The sequence below is a fragment of the Rattus norvegicus genome, chromosome 9, assembly GCF_021556685.1.
Source record: "Rattus norvegicus strain SHRSP/BbbUtx chromosome 9, alternate assembly SHRSP_T2T, whole genome shotgun sequence".
In the NCBI taxonomy this organism is placed as follows: domain Eukaryota; kingdom Metazoa; phylum Chordata; class Mammalia; order Rodentia; family Muridae; genus Rattus; species Rattus norvegicus.
Window position 1 is genome coordinate 51,280,725 of NC_141542.1, and position 17,872 is coordinate 51,298,596.

The window sequence follows — 17,872 nt, forward strand, 5'->3', positions numbered from 1 at the left end:
CTCTGTTACAGTTTACTTGCTATGCAGAAACCTTTTCTCTTCATGTATTCCCACTGTATAGTAACAATGAACTCAAAAAAAAAAAAAAGAAAGAAAGAAAAAAGAAAGAAGGAAGGAAAGAAATTGGGAAAAATACCTTATTCAAAATCACTCGAAAAAACTAAGGTAGCTAGGAATAACTTACTAAAGAAGTGAAAGACCTGGCCAACGAAAACTTCAAGACACTGCAAATATAAATCAGAGAAGACACTAGACAATGGAAAGACATTCCACATCCCTAGATTGGTAGAATTAATGAAAAAAATGGCTATATACCAAAATTAGCCTACAGATTTAATGCAATACCCACTTAAATTCATATATCATACTTCATGGATCTAGGGGGAAAAAAACCAATACAAATATTCATATGGGACCAGAAAAGATCTCGAATAGCCAAACCGATCTCAAGGGGAGATGGGTTCAGACATAAGAGCAGTTAGAACAGGAGAGCGGAAGTAAGGATGTGAAACAGACTGATACACTGAGGCCATCTAATTTTTGGACAGAAGAGGCAAAAAAAAAAAAGTGCTATGGGGAAAAAAGACAGCACATTCAACACATGGTGTGGGCAAAACTGGATTCCACACCAGGACAGTGAAACTGGATTCTTACCTTTTACCTTGCATAAAAATCAACTCAAATCAAATGAAATACTATAATTTAAAACCCAAAACACTGGCATTGCTACAGGAAAACAGAGGGAACGCTCTTCAAGGTATTGTCAAACATTTCTGAATAGAGCTCTCCAGTGGCCAAGAACTAATCCCAAGAATCAGCAGGCAGGACTACCCCAACGTTAAGTGTTTTTCTTTTATTTTCTTTTTGAGACACCATCTCAATATAGCCAAAGATGACACTGAATTCCTGGTCCTCCTGCCTCTGCCTCCACCTCCTATGAGCTGGGATTACAGGTATGTCACTGTGCCTGAGTTTTTCCATGAATAAAAGGAGAAAAATAAGGCAGAAAAGTCAAATGACTTAAAAGCTTTATTTTTATTTATTTTCAATTTTATGTGTATGCGTGTATGCCTGCATGAATGTCTGTGAATCTCATGTGTGTTTGGTGTTCAGAGGCCAGAAGAAGGCATTGGATCCTCTGGAACTGGAATCACAGATGTCTTTGAGCCACCACGTATATCCTGAGAATTGAACCTGGGTTCTCTGGAAGAGCAGTCAGTGCTCTTAACTGCTAAGCTATTTTTCAGCACCCGAAAATTTGCTTTCTTTCCTTTGCTTTTCTTTTTGTTCTGCTGTTAATGAAAACAAAACAAAACAAAACAAAACAAAACAAAACAAAACAGATAAAGGCGATACTAAGTTTCTATTGCTGACTTTCCCTGCTTGTGCCAGACCTTGGGCACAGTACTTGTCATTGTTTCATTCAATTCCCATGGTAACAAGTAAACAACATATTGACAACATTTTGTAGATGAAGTCATAACTGGGAGAGAGGGCAGAGGAGGAGCTAGTGAACAGATCAGGCACTAAAATCAAAGTGTGTGGCCTGAAATCAGTGTTCTACTGACAAGTTAGTCTAGGGTTGGTCTTAGCTTTTCAGCACATTCAAAGCTCCAGCATGAAGCGGGGATTCTGTCCCTGAAATTGTCACCAAAAGGAAACAATTATAAAAATGCCATCTTTCAAGTGAAGAAATAAAGGGCTAATGGTCTGTTAACAGAATGAGTTTACTTCTGCTCACGTGTGCCTTGTTGTCCTTAGAGCTGTGAGCTCTTAAATTTGACATGTATCTTAGGCAAAAGGACTCAGTACCCTGTCTACCTCCAACTTCTTGTATCCTCTAGCCTGTATCATCCTGTCTGGTCACCAAGCCTTCTGAGGAACTGTCCCTTCATTTCCACAGTCAGGGTCCCAGAGGATCTGCTATCAGGCTAGTGTGAATGGCTGTGGCACCTCCTGGCCGGACCTCACTTTCTATCCTGTATCACCTGCACCAATTCCGTACACAGAAGTTCATTTTCAAAGTACTCTGTGTATTTGGTGCTTCGCATCACAGTGCTGATGATATAAAAGCTGCCGGTTAATCAGTTGTTCAGAAAGGACACAGTGCTTAACTATAATTCTTGAAAAATATGAAGAGGTGGGGGTCTGGTGGTCTGAAGATCCTTGGTCCATGGAATGGCACTATTAAGAGGTGTGGCCTTGGAGTAGGTGTGTCACTGCGGGCATTGGCTCTGAGACCCTCCTGCTAGCTGCCTGGAAGCCAGTCTTCTCCTATTTGCCTTCAGAACAAGATATAGAACTCTCAGCTCCTCCTGCACCATGCTTGCCTGGATGCTGCTATGTTTCTGCCTTGATGATAATGGACTGAACATAGAACCTGTAAGCCGGCCCCAATGAAATGTTGTCCTTATAAGACTTGCCTTGGTCACGGTGTCTGTTCACAGCAATGAAACCCTAACTAAGACAGGAGGCATGTTGGGAGGGCCTGGAAGGAGCTAGGAAGAGGAAATGGATGTTGGTATGATCAGAATACACTCTCTCTCTGTGTGTGTGTGTGTGTGTGTGTGTGTGTGTGTGTGTGTGTGTGTGTAATATAAAATAAACTGGAATAGGGGTTGGGGATTTAGCTCAGCGGTAGAGCGCTTGCCTAGCGAGCGCAAGGCCCTGGGTTCGGTCCCCAGCTCCGAAAAAAAGAAAAAAAAAAACTAGAATATAAACTCAAGATCTTACACAAAAAGGAAAATATTAAGCCAGGTTCTGTTTTTGTTTTTAATTTCCTCAGGCTGACCCTTCTCTTCCCCCCCCCCCATGATAGTCATTCTTTTTTTTTGTTTTTTTGTTTTTTTGTTAAGATTTATTTATTTATTTCAAGTATACAGGTACACTGTCAGACACACCAGAAGAGGGCATCAAATCCCATTACACATGATTGTGAGCCACCATGTGGTTGCTGGGAATTGAACTCAGGACCTCTGGAAGAGTAGTCAGTGCTCTTAACCACTGAGCCATCTAGCCTGTCATTCTCTTAACAACCATTGCCAATACAAACGCTCATGTGCAGCCTGTGGAGCCAATAACCGCTGAGGCTCTCCCCAGATCTCACAGTTTCTGGAGTTGCCCTGGCAAGAAGGGTGGGATGAGTTTATCTGGAAAGCACAGCGTGTTTGTTTGACCTTACTCTGAGGTCCAGCACATAAGTAGCTTAAGTTCAGTAATCTGTTGAATACTACTAAATGAGCACAATATTTGGGACACTGAAGGACAATCTAAACTCTCTCTGCAATCACTGGATACATCTATGTTTCAATTTAGCTATCCACTGATTTCTTAAGTGTAATTTTGAGCTCTCTAGGAACCGATTTTCTTTTCTATTTTTTAACTGTTGATCTGCAGTTATAACATATTTTATGCTAATCTCATTTTCTCTCTTGTATCTACAATGCCAAACCCTTTGACATTTACCTTGCAGCATGACCAAAGACTGTCGAAGCCGACTGTTCTCCTTCCGGATGCTTCTCAGCTTTTCTTTCAGGCTTTCGATTTTGTTACAAAGTTCCTCCTTGGACAGTTCCACTAAGGGGGTTTCCTCATCGCTGGAACTCTCCCCAGGCAGGAAGGCATTTCCTGAATACGGGTCTCTCTAAAACACAAAGCATGGACAACAAAAGACATCTTGCAGTCCCTTTAACATGTTCTGTATGCCAACGCCACTCCTCAGACCTATGGAAAGCTGCTTCCACCTGCAGATGCCACAAGTCACGGCCCCTGCTTTGTCCTCTACCCTCTAGAACTCAAGAGAGGACACACAAAAGGTTCCCTTTTCAAATAGAAGACAGGAGTCTGACTTTCTGTTCATGTGGTGAAAAGCAGAGTATTTTATAGCACAGTAGACTCAGCAAGGCCATTGTTAAAACCTGGGCTCCTTTGACGTGGAGCCTGTCTCCTGCCAAGAACTTCAAAATGGGACTCTTACTCTGGGTTAGCATGCCAGGCATGGTCAGCCTGGAACACATAGGGAGTTCCAGGTCAGTCTGAACTAGACAGAAACAACAACGTTGCCTTTTTTTGGTGGGGAGGTGGGGAAGCAAGCTCCCAGCAAATTCTTGCTCTGCACATCGATACGGATGATTTGTACCATGAAAAGAGCCATTAATCACACATAGGAATAAGAATAGAGTGGCAGCTAAAGTAGAGTCTCTTAGTATGCTGGTATTGATGTAATTTTCTAGTGATATATTTATTTGGTGGTAATGCATGAAACCACACTTTCGAGATGTGTGTTCTTCCATATGCATTTTGGATTTCCATAAGATGTTCTTTTTAATTTTTCAGTAAATAAAAGCAATGAATGCAGCTGAAAGGAAGGGCACTTGCTGAGCATGCAGAAGGCCCTGGTCACCTCAAGCCTACAAGGAAAATGTCCAACAAGTACATGTCTATAGAATATATATATTTTTCCAATCTTAGAGTCTAAGGTTTTTATCTTTCTGCTTGCATCTTGTTTTGAGACTAGATACCATTAATGAATAGTAAAAAAGGATGCACACTCTTTATGAAGGAAACAAAAAAAACCTTTATTGAATGATACCCTCAGTGTGGAAGGAAAAGTTCAGAGATAAAAAGCTGTAAGTAAAACACACACACACACACACACACACACACACACACACACACACACACACACTTGAATGCAAATCCCTGCAGAGAAATTAAGAATTTATACATCAAAAGCAAAATGCAAAAACCGTACAAGAAATATAAATGTATGTTTTCTCAACTTTAGTGGGCATTTCCTAGATATAAAATCACTGCTTGAAGTATTTTAAAAAGCCAAACTAAAATAAAGAACTTCTATTCATAAGACACATTCAACAAGAAAAAAGACCATAAGAGCCAATGGGAAATATTTGCCATTTTGGTAAGCAAAACAGTAACTCAATGGAAAAATGAACAAATGATATAAAGGGGGGCATTTTACAGAACAGAGAATGTTTACGGCTCATCAGAAGACCCAGAGATATTCAACCTCATTGGTTAGCAGAGGGAGGGTCAAAATCACCACCGATTTTGGAATCTGACAAAACTAAGCAGGGTGGCCAGGAACCACGGTTTCTCTATGTGTTGTTGTATGAGGAGAACTTGGCCCACTACTTTGGAAAGCACTGTAATATTATCCTATGAAGTTTAACACTTATCTCCCTTTGCTCTGGTAAATGATCCCCAGAGCTGTGTGTGCATACAAGGGAACATTCCAACTGAAGCAAACTCCCTAAGTGGGAGAATCCAAAGTCAGTCTACTGTGAGAACTACAATGTTAAGTAAATAGAGTAAGTTCCAGAGGTAAATATACAATGTATCATTTGAACAATTACAAAGTCCAGAGGCCCGTGCAGTAGCACACACCTGTGCCAGTCCTTAGGAAGCTGAGGTAGGAGGATCACTTGATTCCAGGAAACAAGGCCATTCTAAACAACGTAGGAAAAACCCTCCCCCCAAAGAGAGGCAGAAATGAGAAATTGAAATGCTGGATGAATTATTCAGAAACATGTATTATACATAATATGTAATCTATGATATGTAATAGATATTTATATATGTATTGCTTTGTTTTTTCAAAAAGCTGGCTAGGGACACCGCTCAGTGGTGAAGTGCTTGCTTGGCTTGTGCAAGGTGTAAACCCTGTGGTGGGGAGGGAGGGGACGGAGTCTATAAAGGCAAGACTGCCTATGACTACATCATCTGGAGCAGACAGATGGTGGATTATATGAGGTCTAGGAAGCGGTTTTAATGGAGATTATTTCTTTTTAACTGAACATATGCAGAGGAAAAAATAGAATATTTGTTCCCTAGTGTCCCTGTCCAAAGAGCAGTGTCTTTCCTTTGTGTGCATCAGAAGACTTCTTCCTTCTCTGTTCTTCTCTATTCTTGCTTCTTTTTCTGAGCATACACTCTAGGTGCTTGGGATTTGCCATTTATAAAGCTCATACTATGTTGCACACAGTAGGCACTTTACCATCTCTATTTCTGTGGGAGTGGGCGAAAAGCTTGTCTTCACCTGTAGCTCATTCTTATTCTTTCCTTCTCAGTGGTTTCCACTCACAGTTTCTGTTCTTGAGATTGTCACAGAGCTAATTCTGTGGTTTATCGTGTCAGAGGAAAGAAGGAACAGAGTCACCCAAAAGGAAGCTCGTGTTCACCTTCTAGTTTTAGAATATAGTTTTTGAGGTCAAAACTGAGACAATAATTGAAAATATCTCAAACTATGGTGAGATTAAAAACAACCACTGGTAGTAATATATGAATATATATATATGCACATAAGTTTACAAATATACACACACACATATATATATACACACACAAATACACATACATACATATATTGGAACCAGCGAGTGTGTGTGTGTGTATCTGTACAAATCACTGGAAATTTTCAGTTAAAGCGCCAGGTGTGAAGACCAAATTCAGATGCCTATAGCATGAAGGTTCTTCAAAACTTAACCTGAGAGTAGAAGAAAGAAAGGCACAGGGGAAGCTCACACTCTAAGACATTCTGGTGCTTCGAGGGAAACCCAGAGAATAAAGAACAGAAAGAATATCAGAAAATCAAAGTCAAATGTCTGCATTCCTCCACCGACTCCTTTAGAGGAAAAGATGGATTCCAGGAGTGGAGACGTAGGCGGTAAACACGCTGTGCACTGTTTGTGGGCGTGTTGACTGTGGCACTCATCTTATGTGGCAGTGAAATGTAATCCCTCACGTTCCCCAAGACTGAAACTTTTGCTGGACCTCACAACCAGAGTTAATACATCTTGAGGCCACTTAAGATGGCTAGTCTACTGTCTGCTCACCTTAAAACAAAACAAAAACAAATGAACAAACAAAACAAAACACCACCAAACAAAACCCCTGCCCTTAAGCGAACAATACAGTTGATCTCACTTGCCTTGGGTTTCCAATGGACTCTAACTTTCTAACCTAAGCTAATGAATAGCTGCCATCTTCAATGACCTCTGACCACCATACCTCTGACCCAGGGTGATGCATGTCCACCATTTACTGAAGACAGCCAGTACAGAGGTCAAAAGCAACTTCATAAAAGCTTCCAGAAAAGTTAAAAGCACCCATTTATGGATATTGGTTGATAAACAATGACGTTTGCAGAACCGCTTTTTGTCTGGTTCAGCTGGGATCAGTTGGAGCCAGTGACTTAATCCTTTATAAAACTGTTAAAGATTTCTGGAAAGTAGCCCACGTCTTCCGGTGTGATGCTTTCTGTGCTGATTAATAATCAGAGACAGCGTCGAATCACAGCTATACAATAGACACACATAAACCCAGAAAGTCACACACAGAGAAGATAGACACCCAAAGACAGAACAGACAGACACACAAGGACAGACACAGGGACGGATTCACAAGACTTCCTTTAGGCTGACACAGACTCACACAACACACAGCCAGAAGACCCAGGGAGCATGAAGTAGAATTCAAATCTGGACTCTCTGGGTTAAATGATTTGAAGGGAAATTGCTGGTGACTTGGAGTTAATCACTAATGCATTTAATCCATGCAATCTGATAATGTCTAGTCACATGACTAGAAACAAACAAGCAATTTCTAAACAGCAAACCATTCTCCTAGGTATTTCATATGGATATAATCTGTGGAGTAGAGTTATATTAAATTAATGGATTTTAGTTGTGTAGCCCAAAAAATAACCAAAAGTGGATAACTCTATATGTGGATGGTAAGGTTGATTTGTTTCTCTACAGAACATGTTTCACAATTTATATGCATCTCATAATATCAAGTCCTATAAGTAATTTTGGAGAGTGTGATGCTTTTTGAAAAAAATCAGGAACAAATTAATATTTCTATATGATATCCGTGTGCCACTAAATGATATGTACGCAGTCTTACAGTGTTTTATGGAGTGGGGCAGAGATGGGGATAGGAGGGGGATGGTACTGTTTAAGGACGTGTGACTACAACATGCCACATGCGTTATAAAACATGCACAAATGTGTGACTGTATAAGACATACAAATAAAAACACAGAATGAACATGTCGGTAAGTTGTTCAAAGCGAAGGATGGGAATGAGGAGATGAAGACGGCCATGAGATAAGTTCTAAAGAGAAGAGCAAAGAGTAAGTCTTAATGAAGGACTATGCCAATTTCCATAAATATTTTGGGAGGAAAAATATTTTCAGACAGTTTGATGATCTTTTGTTTAGAGCAGAGGATGAAATTTGAACAGTGATACATCTGGTCCTGGCTGAAATGAAACAGGAAAACTGTCTGTTGTTTCTGTTTCTAACTTCTAACCTGAAGAAGAGAACAGAAACTATATTCCCTCGGTTGGATAAAGAATTAAAAAGGGAAAATTACAAGAAGATGAGAGAAAGTGCCAAGAAACAAAGCCAAGAAATAATGACTAGAGTTGTGGACTGCGGCCCAGCTAGGTAAGAAAATGAAATCAAACCAACCTGTGCTTTATCCGAGGCACTATTTGCGTTTTCTGAGTTCGCGGTCTCTGTCCGTTTCCTCTTTCTTTTTCTAAGAACTTGGTTGTTGGTGATGTCATCTGTCTGCAAGACCTTCTGCATTTTCTCAATTAGTCAGCCCAGGCTCTCCGAAACCGCTGAAGGCAGAAAGGCCCATGTAGGTGCTGCTGTACTGCATGCGGTTCGGTTCCTGCTGCTCCTTAAAAACAAAACAGAGGGTACCTCAGCCTGCCGCCCGCTCAGGTGAGCGACTTCCACGGAAGGTGCCATGTTGTCTTTCTCACTGGCCAACTAGCACATTTTTCCTTGACTCAAAAACCTTCAGCGTGGTGCTGGAAAGATAGCTCTTCCAGAGGTCCTGAGTTCAATTCCTAGCAAGCACATGGTGGTCCACAACCATTTATAATGAGATCCGATGCCCTCTTCTGCTGTGTCTGAAGACAGCTACAGGGATTGATACATAGTAGGCAGGTCGTACTTTAAACAACAATAACAACAATAAAACCCTTTAACTTGTTACCACCCCCAAGCTGCACATGTGGCCAGGTGAACAAGTTGGTTTTAAAAATGTCAGATAGCTAAGAACAAGCTCCATCTGCAGTTCTTGTCAAGGAGCTCTGAACAATCTACAGGTTTGAGAACCTAAACATTATCACACAGATCTGAAGTTATGCACTTCTAGGAAAATATATTAATAATAGTCTATGACACTAGGATCGAAGGTGCACATATTCCCCAGGAGATCAATAAGAATTGCTTAGGGGGTTGGGGATTTAGCTCAGTGGTAGAGCGCTTGCCTAGGAAGCGCAAGGCCCTGGGTTCGGTCCCCAGCTCCGAAAAAAAGAACCAAAAAAAAAAAAAAAAAAAAAAAGAAAAAGAATTGCTTAGAACTGAGTTTTGCTTTAAAAGGTGTTTTTCTTCCTGAAAACTCAGAAGTCTTACAATAGGAGGTTCCCCTTGTCACAATCTAGCTGATCCTATCAGTAGGGTTGCAGTGACGACATTTAACCTTGGTTGTGCGTAGCTGGTGTAGCATATAAAGTCTTACATAATCTTTGGAGTATCTGCTCTAATTGGTTTGCTTTCATAAGCATTTATAAATAATAAAACTGAAGTCGGACCGAGCATATGGATCTTCATAAAATACACAGGGACTATTGAGTAAACTAATATTTTGCTTCTTATCAAATTACTGTAAATGTATTAGCAAATGCACCACTCAAAATCTTTTATTCACAAAGTTCATAATGAAACCCTGAAGTACAGCTTTTCGGAAGCTATGTTTACTAATGTGGCGAGTGAAGTTTTCAAGAGAACATTATAGTTGGGCATAGTGGTGCACACCTGCAATCCCTGCACTTCGAAGATGAAGGCAACAGGGTTTCCTGTTCAAGGCCAGCCTGGGTCCACTGTGAAGTGCATTTTCTAAGTTCCAAAATAAAATAAAACATAAATATGCAGGAAGTAAAAAAGCTGGGGTTCAAATAGGATGTTTGCTCTCATAACAATAATTTCAAATATTTCAAATGTTCTATGTGTTTTTGCACGTGTGCGTACATGCATGTGTGCCCCTGTGTGTATGTGGAAGTCAGGAAACAATTTGCTGGGTTCAAGGGATTGAACACAGGTTTCCAGGCTCATGTGGTTTTTTGATTTCCTAATGGCTGACATTCTGACTGGACTGAGATAGATTCTTTAACTTGCATTTCTTTTTCTGGTGACTGGTGAGATTTAACAGTTTTTCATGTGTTTAGTAGCACATCTGTTCATTCCACCTTCCTCCACCCTCCATTATTGATGAGTCTGTTTGGTTTCTTGTTTGAGTTTTGATGAAGATTACACTGACTCTGTAGGTTACCGTGGACAGTCAGCCATTTTCACAACATTAATACAGCACCACAGGGAGGCTCTTCTCTGGTCTTACCTGTCCAGTGTTCCAAATGCCTAGCCTCCTAAGTGCTGGCTTTATAGTTTGAGCCACCAAGTGCAAATACTCATCTTTTGTGCCAGCCCGTAAAGAAAGCTTATATGTACGAATTCCTTCTTTCATGATGTTTTTCACAGTGATAGACACTGGTATAGTTGATACCAACCTAGAAGCTAATGAAAATTTAAATTGAGAACAGGCTAGGGAGAAGTTCCTCCGAGGTCCAGTAAAACAGATCTTGACAAAAGGAAAAAGGAAGAGTTCTTCTGGGTTCTCTTGGTGAAGCCAGCCTTATGACTCTTACAGCTAAACCAGATAAAGAAACCACAAAAATCTTTCCAGTGGACAGAGCACAAAAGCTGCCAGCGAAATACTTGTAACTGAATTCAAGAATACATCAAGATCCTCCACCATGACATCCACGTCACTCCCGAGCTGTAGGGGACAGTTCCATGTGTGCATATCGATAAGCTTAACTCAATATATAAATGGGCTCAGGACAGAAAAGCACCTGATCATCTCAACAGATGTGGAAAGGGCATTTAATAAAACCCAGCATCCTTTGTGATGGAGTCCCTATGGAGACTAGGCACAGAGGGAATCTTACTTCAACATAGTAAATGCCATCACAACAAGCCGGTAGCCAACAGTCTGCTAAACGGAGGAGAGCTCTAAGCATTTCCACTAAAATTAGAAATGAGCGCCCACTGGCTTCACTTCACTCCCTTTTAATACTGTGTTTCAAGTTCTAGCTACAGCAATAGGAAAACAGAAGGAAATAAGAGGAAAAGAGGGGGGTTGGGGATTTAGCTCAGTGGCAGAGTGCCTGCCTAGCAAGCGCAAGGCCCTGGGTTCAGTCCCCAGCTCGGGGGGGTGGTGGGGGGAGGAAAAGAAGAAATCCAAGTACGCTTCCTGGCAGAGGATGTGACAGTGTACCTGAGAGATCCTAAAGGCTCCTCCAGACAACTACAGCTGGCTAACATGTTCAAAAAGGCCACAGGTATGAAATTACTACATAAATTATCCCAAGGACAAACATTCCAATAAAGAAATTGGAGGGAAATCCTATTCTTAATAGCACAAAACTAACAACAACAACAACAAAAACTCACCAGATGGTTGTTGCACATACCTTTAATCCCAGCACTCAGGAGGCAGGAGGATTCCCTACAAGTTTGAAGCCAGCCTGGTCTACAGAATTAGTTGCAGGCTAGCCAGGGCAACAAAAAGAAACCTTTTCTTGAAAAACCAAACCAAACCAAACCAAACCAAGCCAAACCAAACCAAACCAAAGTCTTGCCTTGGAATAAACTTAACCAAGGAAACGAAAGACCTTTTTACAAGTAAAAGTTTAAGGGGCTGGGGATTTAGCTCAGTGGTAGAGCGCTTACCTAGGAAGCGCAAGGCCCTGGGTTCGGTCCCCAGCTCCGAAAAAAACAAAACAAAACAAAAAAAAAGTTTAAAATACTGGAGAAAAGGATTGAGAAAGACAAAGTTGGGAAGGCGTCTCATGCTCAGGGGTGAGAAGACTCTACATTGGGAAACGGACATTTTGTGGGAAGCAATCTAAAAATTCAATGCAATTCCATACAAATTGCAACTCTGTGGTTCACAAAAATGGAACGATCCAAAAATTCACATAGAAACACAAAAGACAAAACCATCCTAAGATCCAGGATGCTGCTAGTGGCGCTATCATACCTGATTTCAGGTTACACTTCAGACACAGAATCAAACCAGCATGATGCTGGCACAAGAAAAATGGACACACAGGTCAATGGCACAGAAAAGAGGGGCCAGATATAAGACCAAGACTCAGACAGCTGCCTGAGTTCTTACAAGGAGTCAAACCGTGCACACTGGAGAAGAGACAGCACCATCATCCAATGGGGCTGGGAAAACTGAAAGTCAGTATGTGGATGAATGAAAAGAGAGAACCTGTCTCTCACCCTGACCAAAACATCAATTCTAACTGGATCACAGGCACAGTGAAAAGCCTGAAACTCTGAAATTTCTAGAGGAAGATGCAGGGCCACCCTATGAAGTCAGAGGTGTGGGCAAGAACTTCCTAAGTAGAACCAGACGCTTGGGGGAAGAAAAATGCCAACAATCGATCCGCGGCAGTTCACAAAATGAAAGTTTCTATTCAACTCAGGACAGTCCATTTTGTTAAGAAGCAGCCTACAGAATGGGAGAAAATATTTGCCAACTGTACATCAAATAAAGGATTAGCATCTAGGCTCTGCAGGCAAATGAAAATCTAACCATTGAGACAACAGCCAAATAAAAACAGGCTCTGTAACCGAATAATAAATAAACAACCTAAATAGCCAGTAAACACTTAAAAAGGCATCCGGCACCATCTACCACCAGAGGAACACAAATTAAAAGTATACCGAGGTTCATCTTTGGTCAGAATAGCTATGCTTGAGGGCGCAAATGACAGCAGATGCTGATGGTGTAGGGGAGGGGACCCGTGCATTGTTGGTAGCAGTATAGACCAATTCAGCCACTATGGAAGTCTGTGTGGCAGTCCCTCAAAAAGACAGAAACACACTGTGCATACGAAGCTTGTCATTCCCAGGCATATACCCAGAGGACCGTACATTCCTATCGCAAATGTGCTGGTACACGCATATTTACTGCTGCTCAACCCATAAGAGTTAGGGAATGGACTCAGCCTGCACATCCATGAGAATATGAACGGGGAATGAAATTGTGCTACATACACACATTTTTATATTTCATTAATTTACTCAGTTGAGTCTGGAGGCTCCTCAGAAAATTGGACATAGCACTACCTGAGGACCCAGCTATACCACTCCTGGGCATATACTCAAAAGATGCTCCAACATATTCCAACATACTCCAACAACATACGTGATGTCAAGCGTGGTAACAACTCGCCAAGGGACAATGTGTGAAAGTGGCTGACAGAGAAACAGCTAGAGTGCACAAAGCTGGTGGGAACCATTTCCGCCACCTTTTTCATTTTACTGCAACAACAAGGAGCTGGAGAATGGAAGCTGCCTGCTTCCTTAGCCGATGCTGACTGGAGGTGTGATCTAATTCAAAGACTGGTTTATAGGCTTTCAGGATAGATTTACATGCAGGTTTTGTGGGGACTTTTGCCCACAGTTCAGAACTAGGATCGGGAAAATTACTGACTCCTAAGGAGAGAACAGTGGTAATTGCCCGCTATGAATGGGTATTGATGGATGTCTGTGGCTCCATCAGTTAGAAGGTATAATACAGTCTGAGGGAAACTCACATGCTTTGAACGCGGGCTCCATGGGAATTTTGGGTTAATTTCCTGGCATGACGGAATAGAAAAAGCCTAAGAAGAGGCTCATACAGTCTTTGTTTAGTTTACTTCATTCGTTTTGGATTGTTTTAATTTTCAAAATGGGTGTGGTTGTGAGTTTTGTGGCTATAGTATTCCTCTGGGAGAGAAGGCAAGCTAAACGTTTTTCTGGTTACTGGCTCAAGGCCATGCTATCTGGGGAGAAAGGCTCTACTTTTGTGTTCGCAGATAAGGAGAGTAGGCTCTGGACCTCTCTAGACTCACATGGTTCTCATAGGACGGACGAAGACCACCTGAAAATAGAGGCAGGTGCATCTAAAAAAAAGGAATTCTTTGTGCCGTCCCTCACATGGCATGAATGAAGACTGAGGATGGGAGCAGACTTTCATCAAAACCAGTCTGAACACCCTACACAGACTGATACAGTCCACACAGATACCTTGACGACACTAAAGTTTTGTTTTGAGGTTTATATATTACAGAATGTACAGCGTTGGTGAGTCTCATCCTCAGACACGCTGAGCTGACCTGCTTGAACTCCTGATCTCAGGGACTTTCAGCCGGATCCAGTCAGTACACAGACACCAGAGACTGCACCAATCATTGGTGTGGCCCTCTTAAGGCCAAACAATCCCCCATTTTCCCTACCCTCCCAAGATATCTCAACCCCCATATACAGCTGGAAGTAGTTATGAAGAGTCATCGCCCCGGTTCCCTGAACCTGGGGGTCTGGAGGTGGTTATTCTAAGTTGTCCTTGTGGGCAATTTAGAAAACAGTCATAATGTGAACAGGGAGGAAATAGCTAGAATTGATTGTGTAGCCATAATCTCATTGGGTAGAAATCTTTACAATGGTTACTAAGCTGAAGTTATAATTTCTTACTTTGGAACAGGATTTATTTTGATACGAATTTAAGGTTTTCATTGGTATAAATTTCTTAATGATATAAAATCGGGATTAATATTCTTACTCTCTCATATAAGCATTGTGCCTATACAACACATTTAAGAATACAAGGTCTGGACCCAGCCCTTCTAAAAATGCCATTACAAACTGATCTGAGATGTTTAAGCCTTTGAGTTAAAAGCCAGATAGCAAATGCTTGGCTCTGAGCTAAGTGCTAGGGTGCTTGCAAGATACTTTATTTAGAAACAGCTGAGAGTAGTTAATGGACAACAGTCCAGATTACTTTACATAGAGAGATGGTTTTCAAAAATGTCAGAAATCCACAAAATGCAACATTGAATGTTATTTATCTATTTGTTGTTGTTGTTTTTGAGGCATATCTGCTCCTAGCAGCTCCCCTTTTCTGGATTCCAAGAAGAAATTGAGCATCTCCACCAGGTGAGGTAGTACAGTGTGGCTAGGTAGCCACTGGGCAGAAATTGCCTATTTCATCTACAGACAAAAATACTGTCCAGAAAAAGGACACACTATGCAGAATAGTCAACTGATAATCTCTGCCAAGTCAGGGTAATCAGTCCTTCAAAACTCTGCATTACAAAGGTCTGTCAGATGATCCTGGGCCAGAAGGCTGAAGACTGACACCCCAACTTCCTGACATACAGGGGCCGTATAGGTGGGCAGCTGTCTCTATAACTTGTCTGTGTTACTCTTCCTATATTTTCAGATAATATTAGTCACTCTCGGATTCTGATGGGGTTGAAAGAGTAGTTATAGTCTTATAGCCAACCCCGGCTATTTAACATTGAGAAAATATATTTGAGAGAATAGTCTTCAGATAGTATATAAGCTAAACCAGGGTATAACAAATATGGAATTATAAGTCTTTTAAGTTAGGATGGATGGCAGAGTGCTTTATTTAACTGACAAAAATGATGGACTGGATGTTAGGCGTTTCTTATACTTTATAATTTACAAATGGTAATAGTTATACTCAATTTATATCTGAGAGACAAGAGCCTTTTAATTGGACAAAAATGGGGGAAATGTAGATTGCTGTCAGTGAGCAGGGGAGGGCAGGAGAAAGAAAAGGCTGGAGCCTGTGATTGGACAGTGAGAAAGGAGGGCGGGCGTAGAGATTTTGAGAGCTGGGTGAGATAGGAGATAGAGAGAGAGAGAGGAAGGAAGGAAGGAAAGAAGATGGAGAAAGATGATTCAGATTCCACATGGAATAGCCACAGGTAGCTCTGAGTATCTCATAAGGGATGGATAATTACATTTGTCTTATCTAGATGGGCAGTTTATATTGAATATCAATTGGCTCTGAGTTCACTGTGGACCTTTTGTGGGGTAAGAATTTATGGATATAAATCTGATTGATAAATTATAAGCCTCTAGAGTTTTGATTTTACTGGGTTACAGGGATTTGTGACTGCTAACCACAGGGGGCAGATGGCTGGGATGGGGCTAGCCATGGAAGTGGTGAGAACACTGGGGCCAGAGAGTAGCCGGTGCTAGCGTGGGATGGCACCTTTTTTATTATCTCACACTACAAAGAGAACGGGGAAGACCGTAAAAGCTGGAAGATAGAGAGGAGAGCTGCAAAATGCTGTCTTCAGGGCCAAACACAGCTATGGCAAACATGAGAATGCAGCATCTGCAATTGCCTGCACTGGGCTTGTACAAGACTGGGACAGTCAAGAGTCAATCATGGATTGAGGGTGGGTTCACGGAGCCCTAGCCTTCCCTGCAGAATTACAGCTTACTGATGGATTCCCCGGGAGGGGCAGTCATTATTTTCAGTTGTATGCCCACAGAGGAGCCCACAGAGGCTCCAGTAGATACTTCCAAAGGTCTGGTCATACAAACAGCCCTGGTTAAAGTCTGTGTCACAAAAAATAAAATCATGAATGTGGAAGAGGGGCCTGTAGGGAGGAGTAGAAATGGCAGGTGTGGGAAGGAAGGGGTGAAAGTAATCAGAATATCTTTTTTTTTAAATTCATTTTATGTATACAAGTACACTGTAGCTGTCTTCAGACCAGAAGAGGGCATTGGATCCCTTTACAGATGGTTGTGAGCCACCATGTGGTTGCTGGGAATCGAACTCAGGACCTCTGGAAGAGCAGTCAGTGCTCTTAACCGCTGAGCCATCTCTCCAGCCCTCAGAATATCTTTTATACCTGTATTAGATCATCAAAGAACAAGCTAAACCAGCATGAAGTATGTGGGGGGGGACCATACCCACACTCATAAGACTCTTATAATTAAAACACAGACACACTACCGAATTTAACTACTATTTCTTTTCTATGACACTCAGGCATAGGTAATAAAAGAAGAGAGAATATTGTGAACCTAAAATATTCATAGTACATATATAAATACACATTCATAGTAGAGTATTTATTATGAATATACTTGCTACCACTGACTTGTACAGTTACATACTGCGGAGATGACAACTTTCGTTAGTGTACACTTTAACCTTTTAATTTAATTTTACACTGTATGTGTATTTTGTCTGCTTGTAAGTCTATGCACCACGTGCATGGTTGGTGACTTCACTGGTCAAAAGAGGGGTACTGGATCCCCTGGAATAGGAGTTAACAGGTGCGGGCTGCCGCGTGGTTGCTGGAATCAAACCCAGGTCCTCTTTAAGAGCAGTCAGTGCTCCAGTTATAAATGCTGAGCCATCTCTCCAGCCCTGTTAACGTGCACTTATCACATAAAAAAGCAGAAATAACTTAACATTCAAGAACACAGTCTTCGCATTGTCTTAGACTATTGTAGAGTCCTAACTAAAAAGCAACAACAGAGGGAGGGTTAAAGCAGAAATCAGGGGGGAGACCAGCCCACCGATGGATGCCGAAAACAGGGGTCTTATATCCTCTGCCAAAACCACAACCTGGACAAAGGTCACCTCAGGTACACACACACACACACACACACACACACACACACACACACACAGACACACACGGCGACATCTATCCAAGACATCTGTCCAGCGTCTGTCTGACCAGTGTGTCCTCAGTCTTTGACTGGTACAAGCATCGTTCTTGAGCACTGTGGTCACTGGCTATAGTTTCAAGCTACCTTACACAATTCTTCCCACTTTACCTTGCAGAAACGTCCCTTTGGCTCACCCTCCTGCACACACTCATAGCTGATCATCGCACACGTAGTCCCACAGTAGGGCCATTCACTTCCCCACAAAGCTTAAGG

The 17,872-nt window shown here is 41.6% G+C and overlaps 1 protein-coding gene across 1 annotated transcript in view; it reads right to left on the reverse strand.

Annotated features, from left to right (window-relative positions):
• Bend6 (BEN domain containing 6) overlaps positions 1-17,872 on the reverse strand; it is a 54,216-nt gene that overhangs the window by 21,059 nt on the left and 15,285 nt on the right. Inside the window, exons 2-3 of the mRNA NM_001393774.1 lie at positions 8,495-8,711; positions 3,466-3,643 (exon numbers count right to left, since the gene is read on the reverse strand). Of these exons, the coding sequence (NP_001380703.1) occupies positions 3,466-3,643; positions 8,495-8,614 (298 nt within the window). The 5' untranslated portion in view covers positions 8,615-8,711. The remainder of the gene's footprint in view (positions 1-3,465; positions 3,644-8,494; positions 8,712-17,872) is intronic.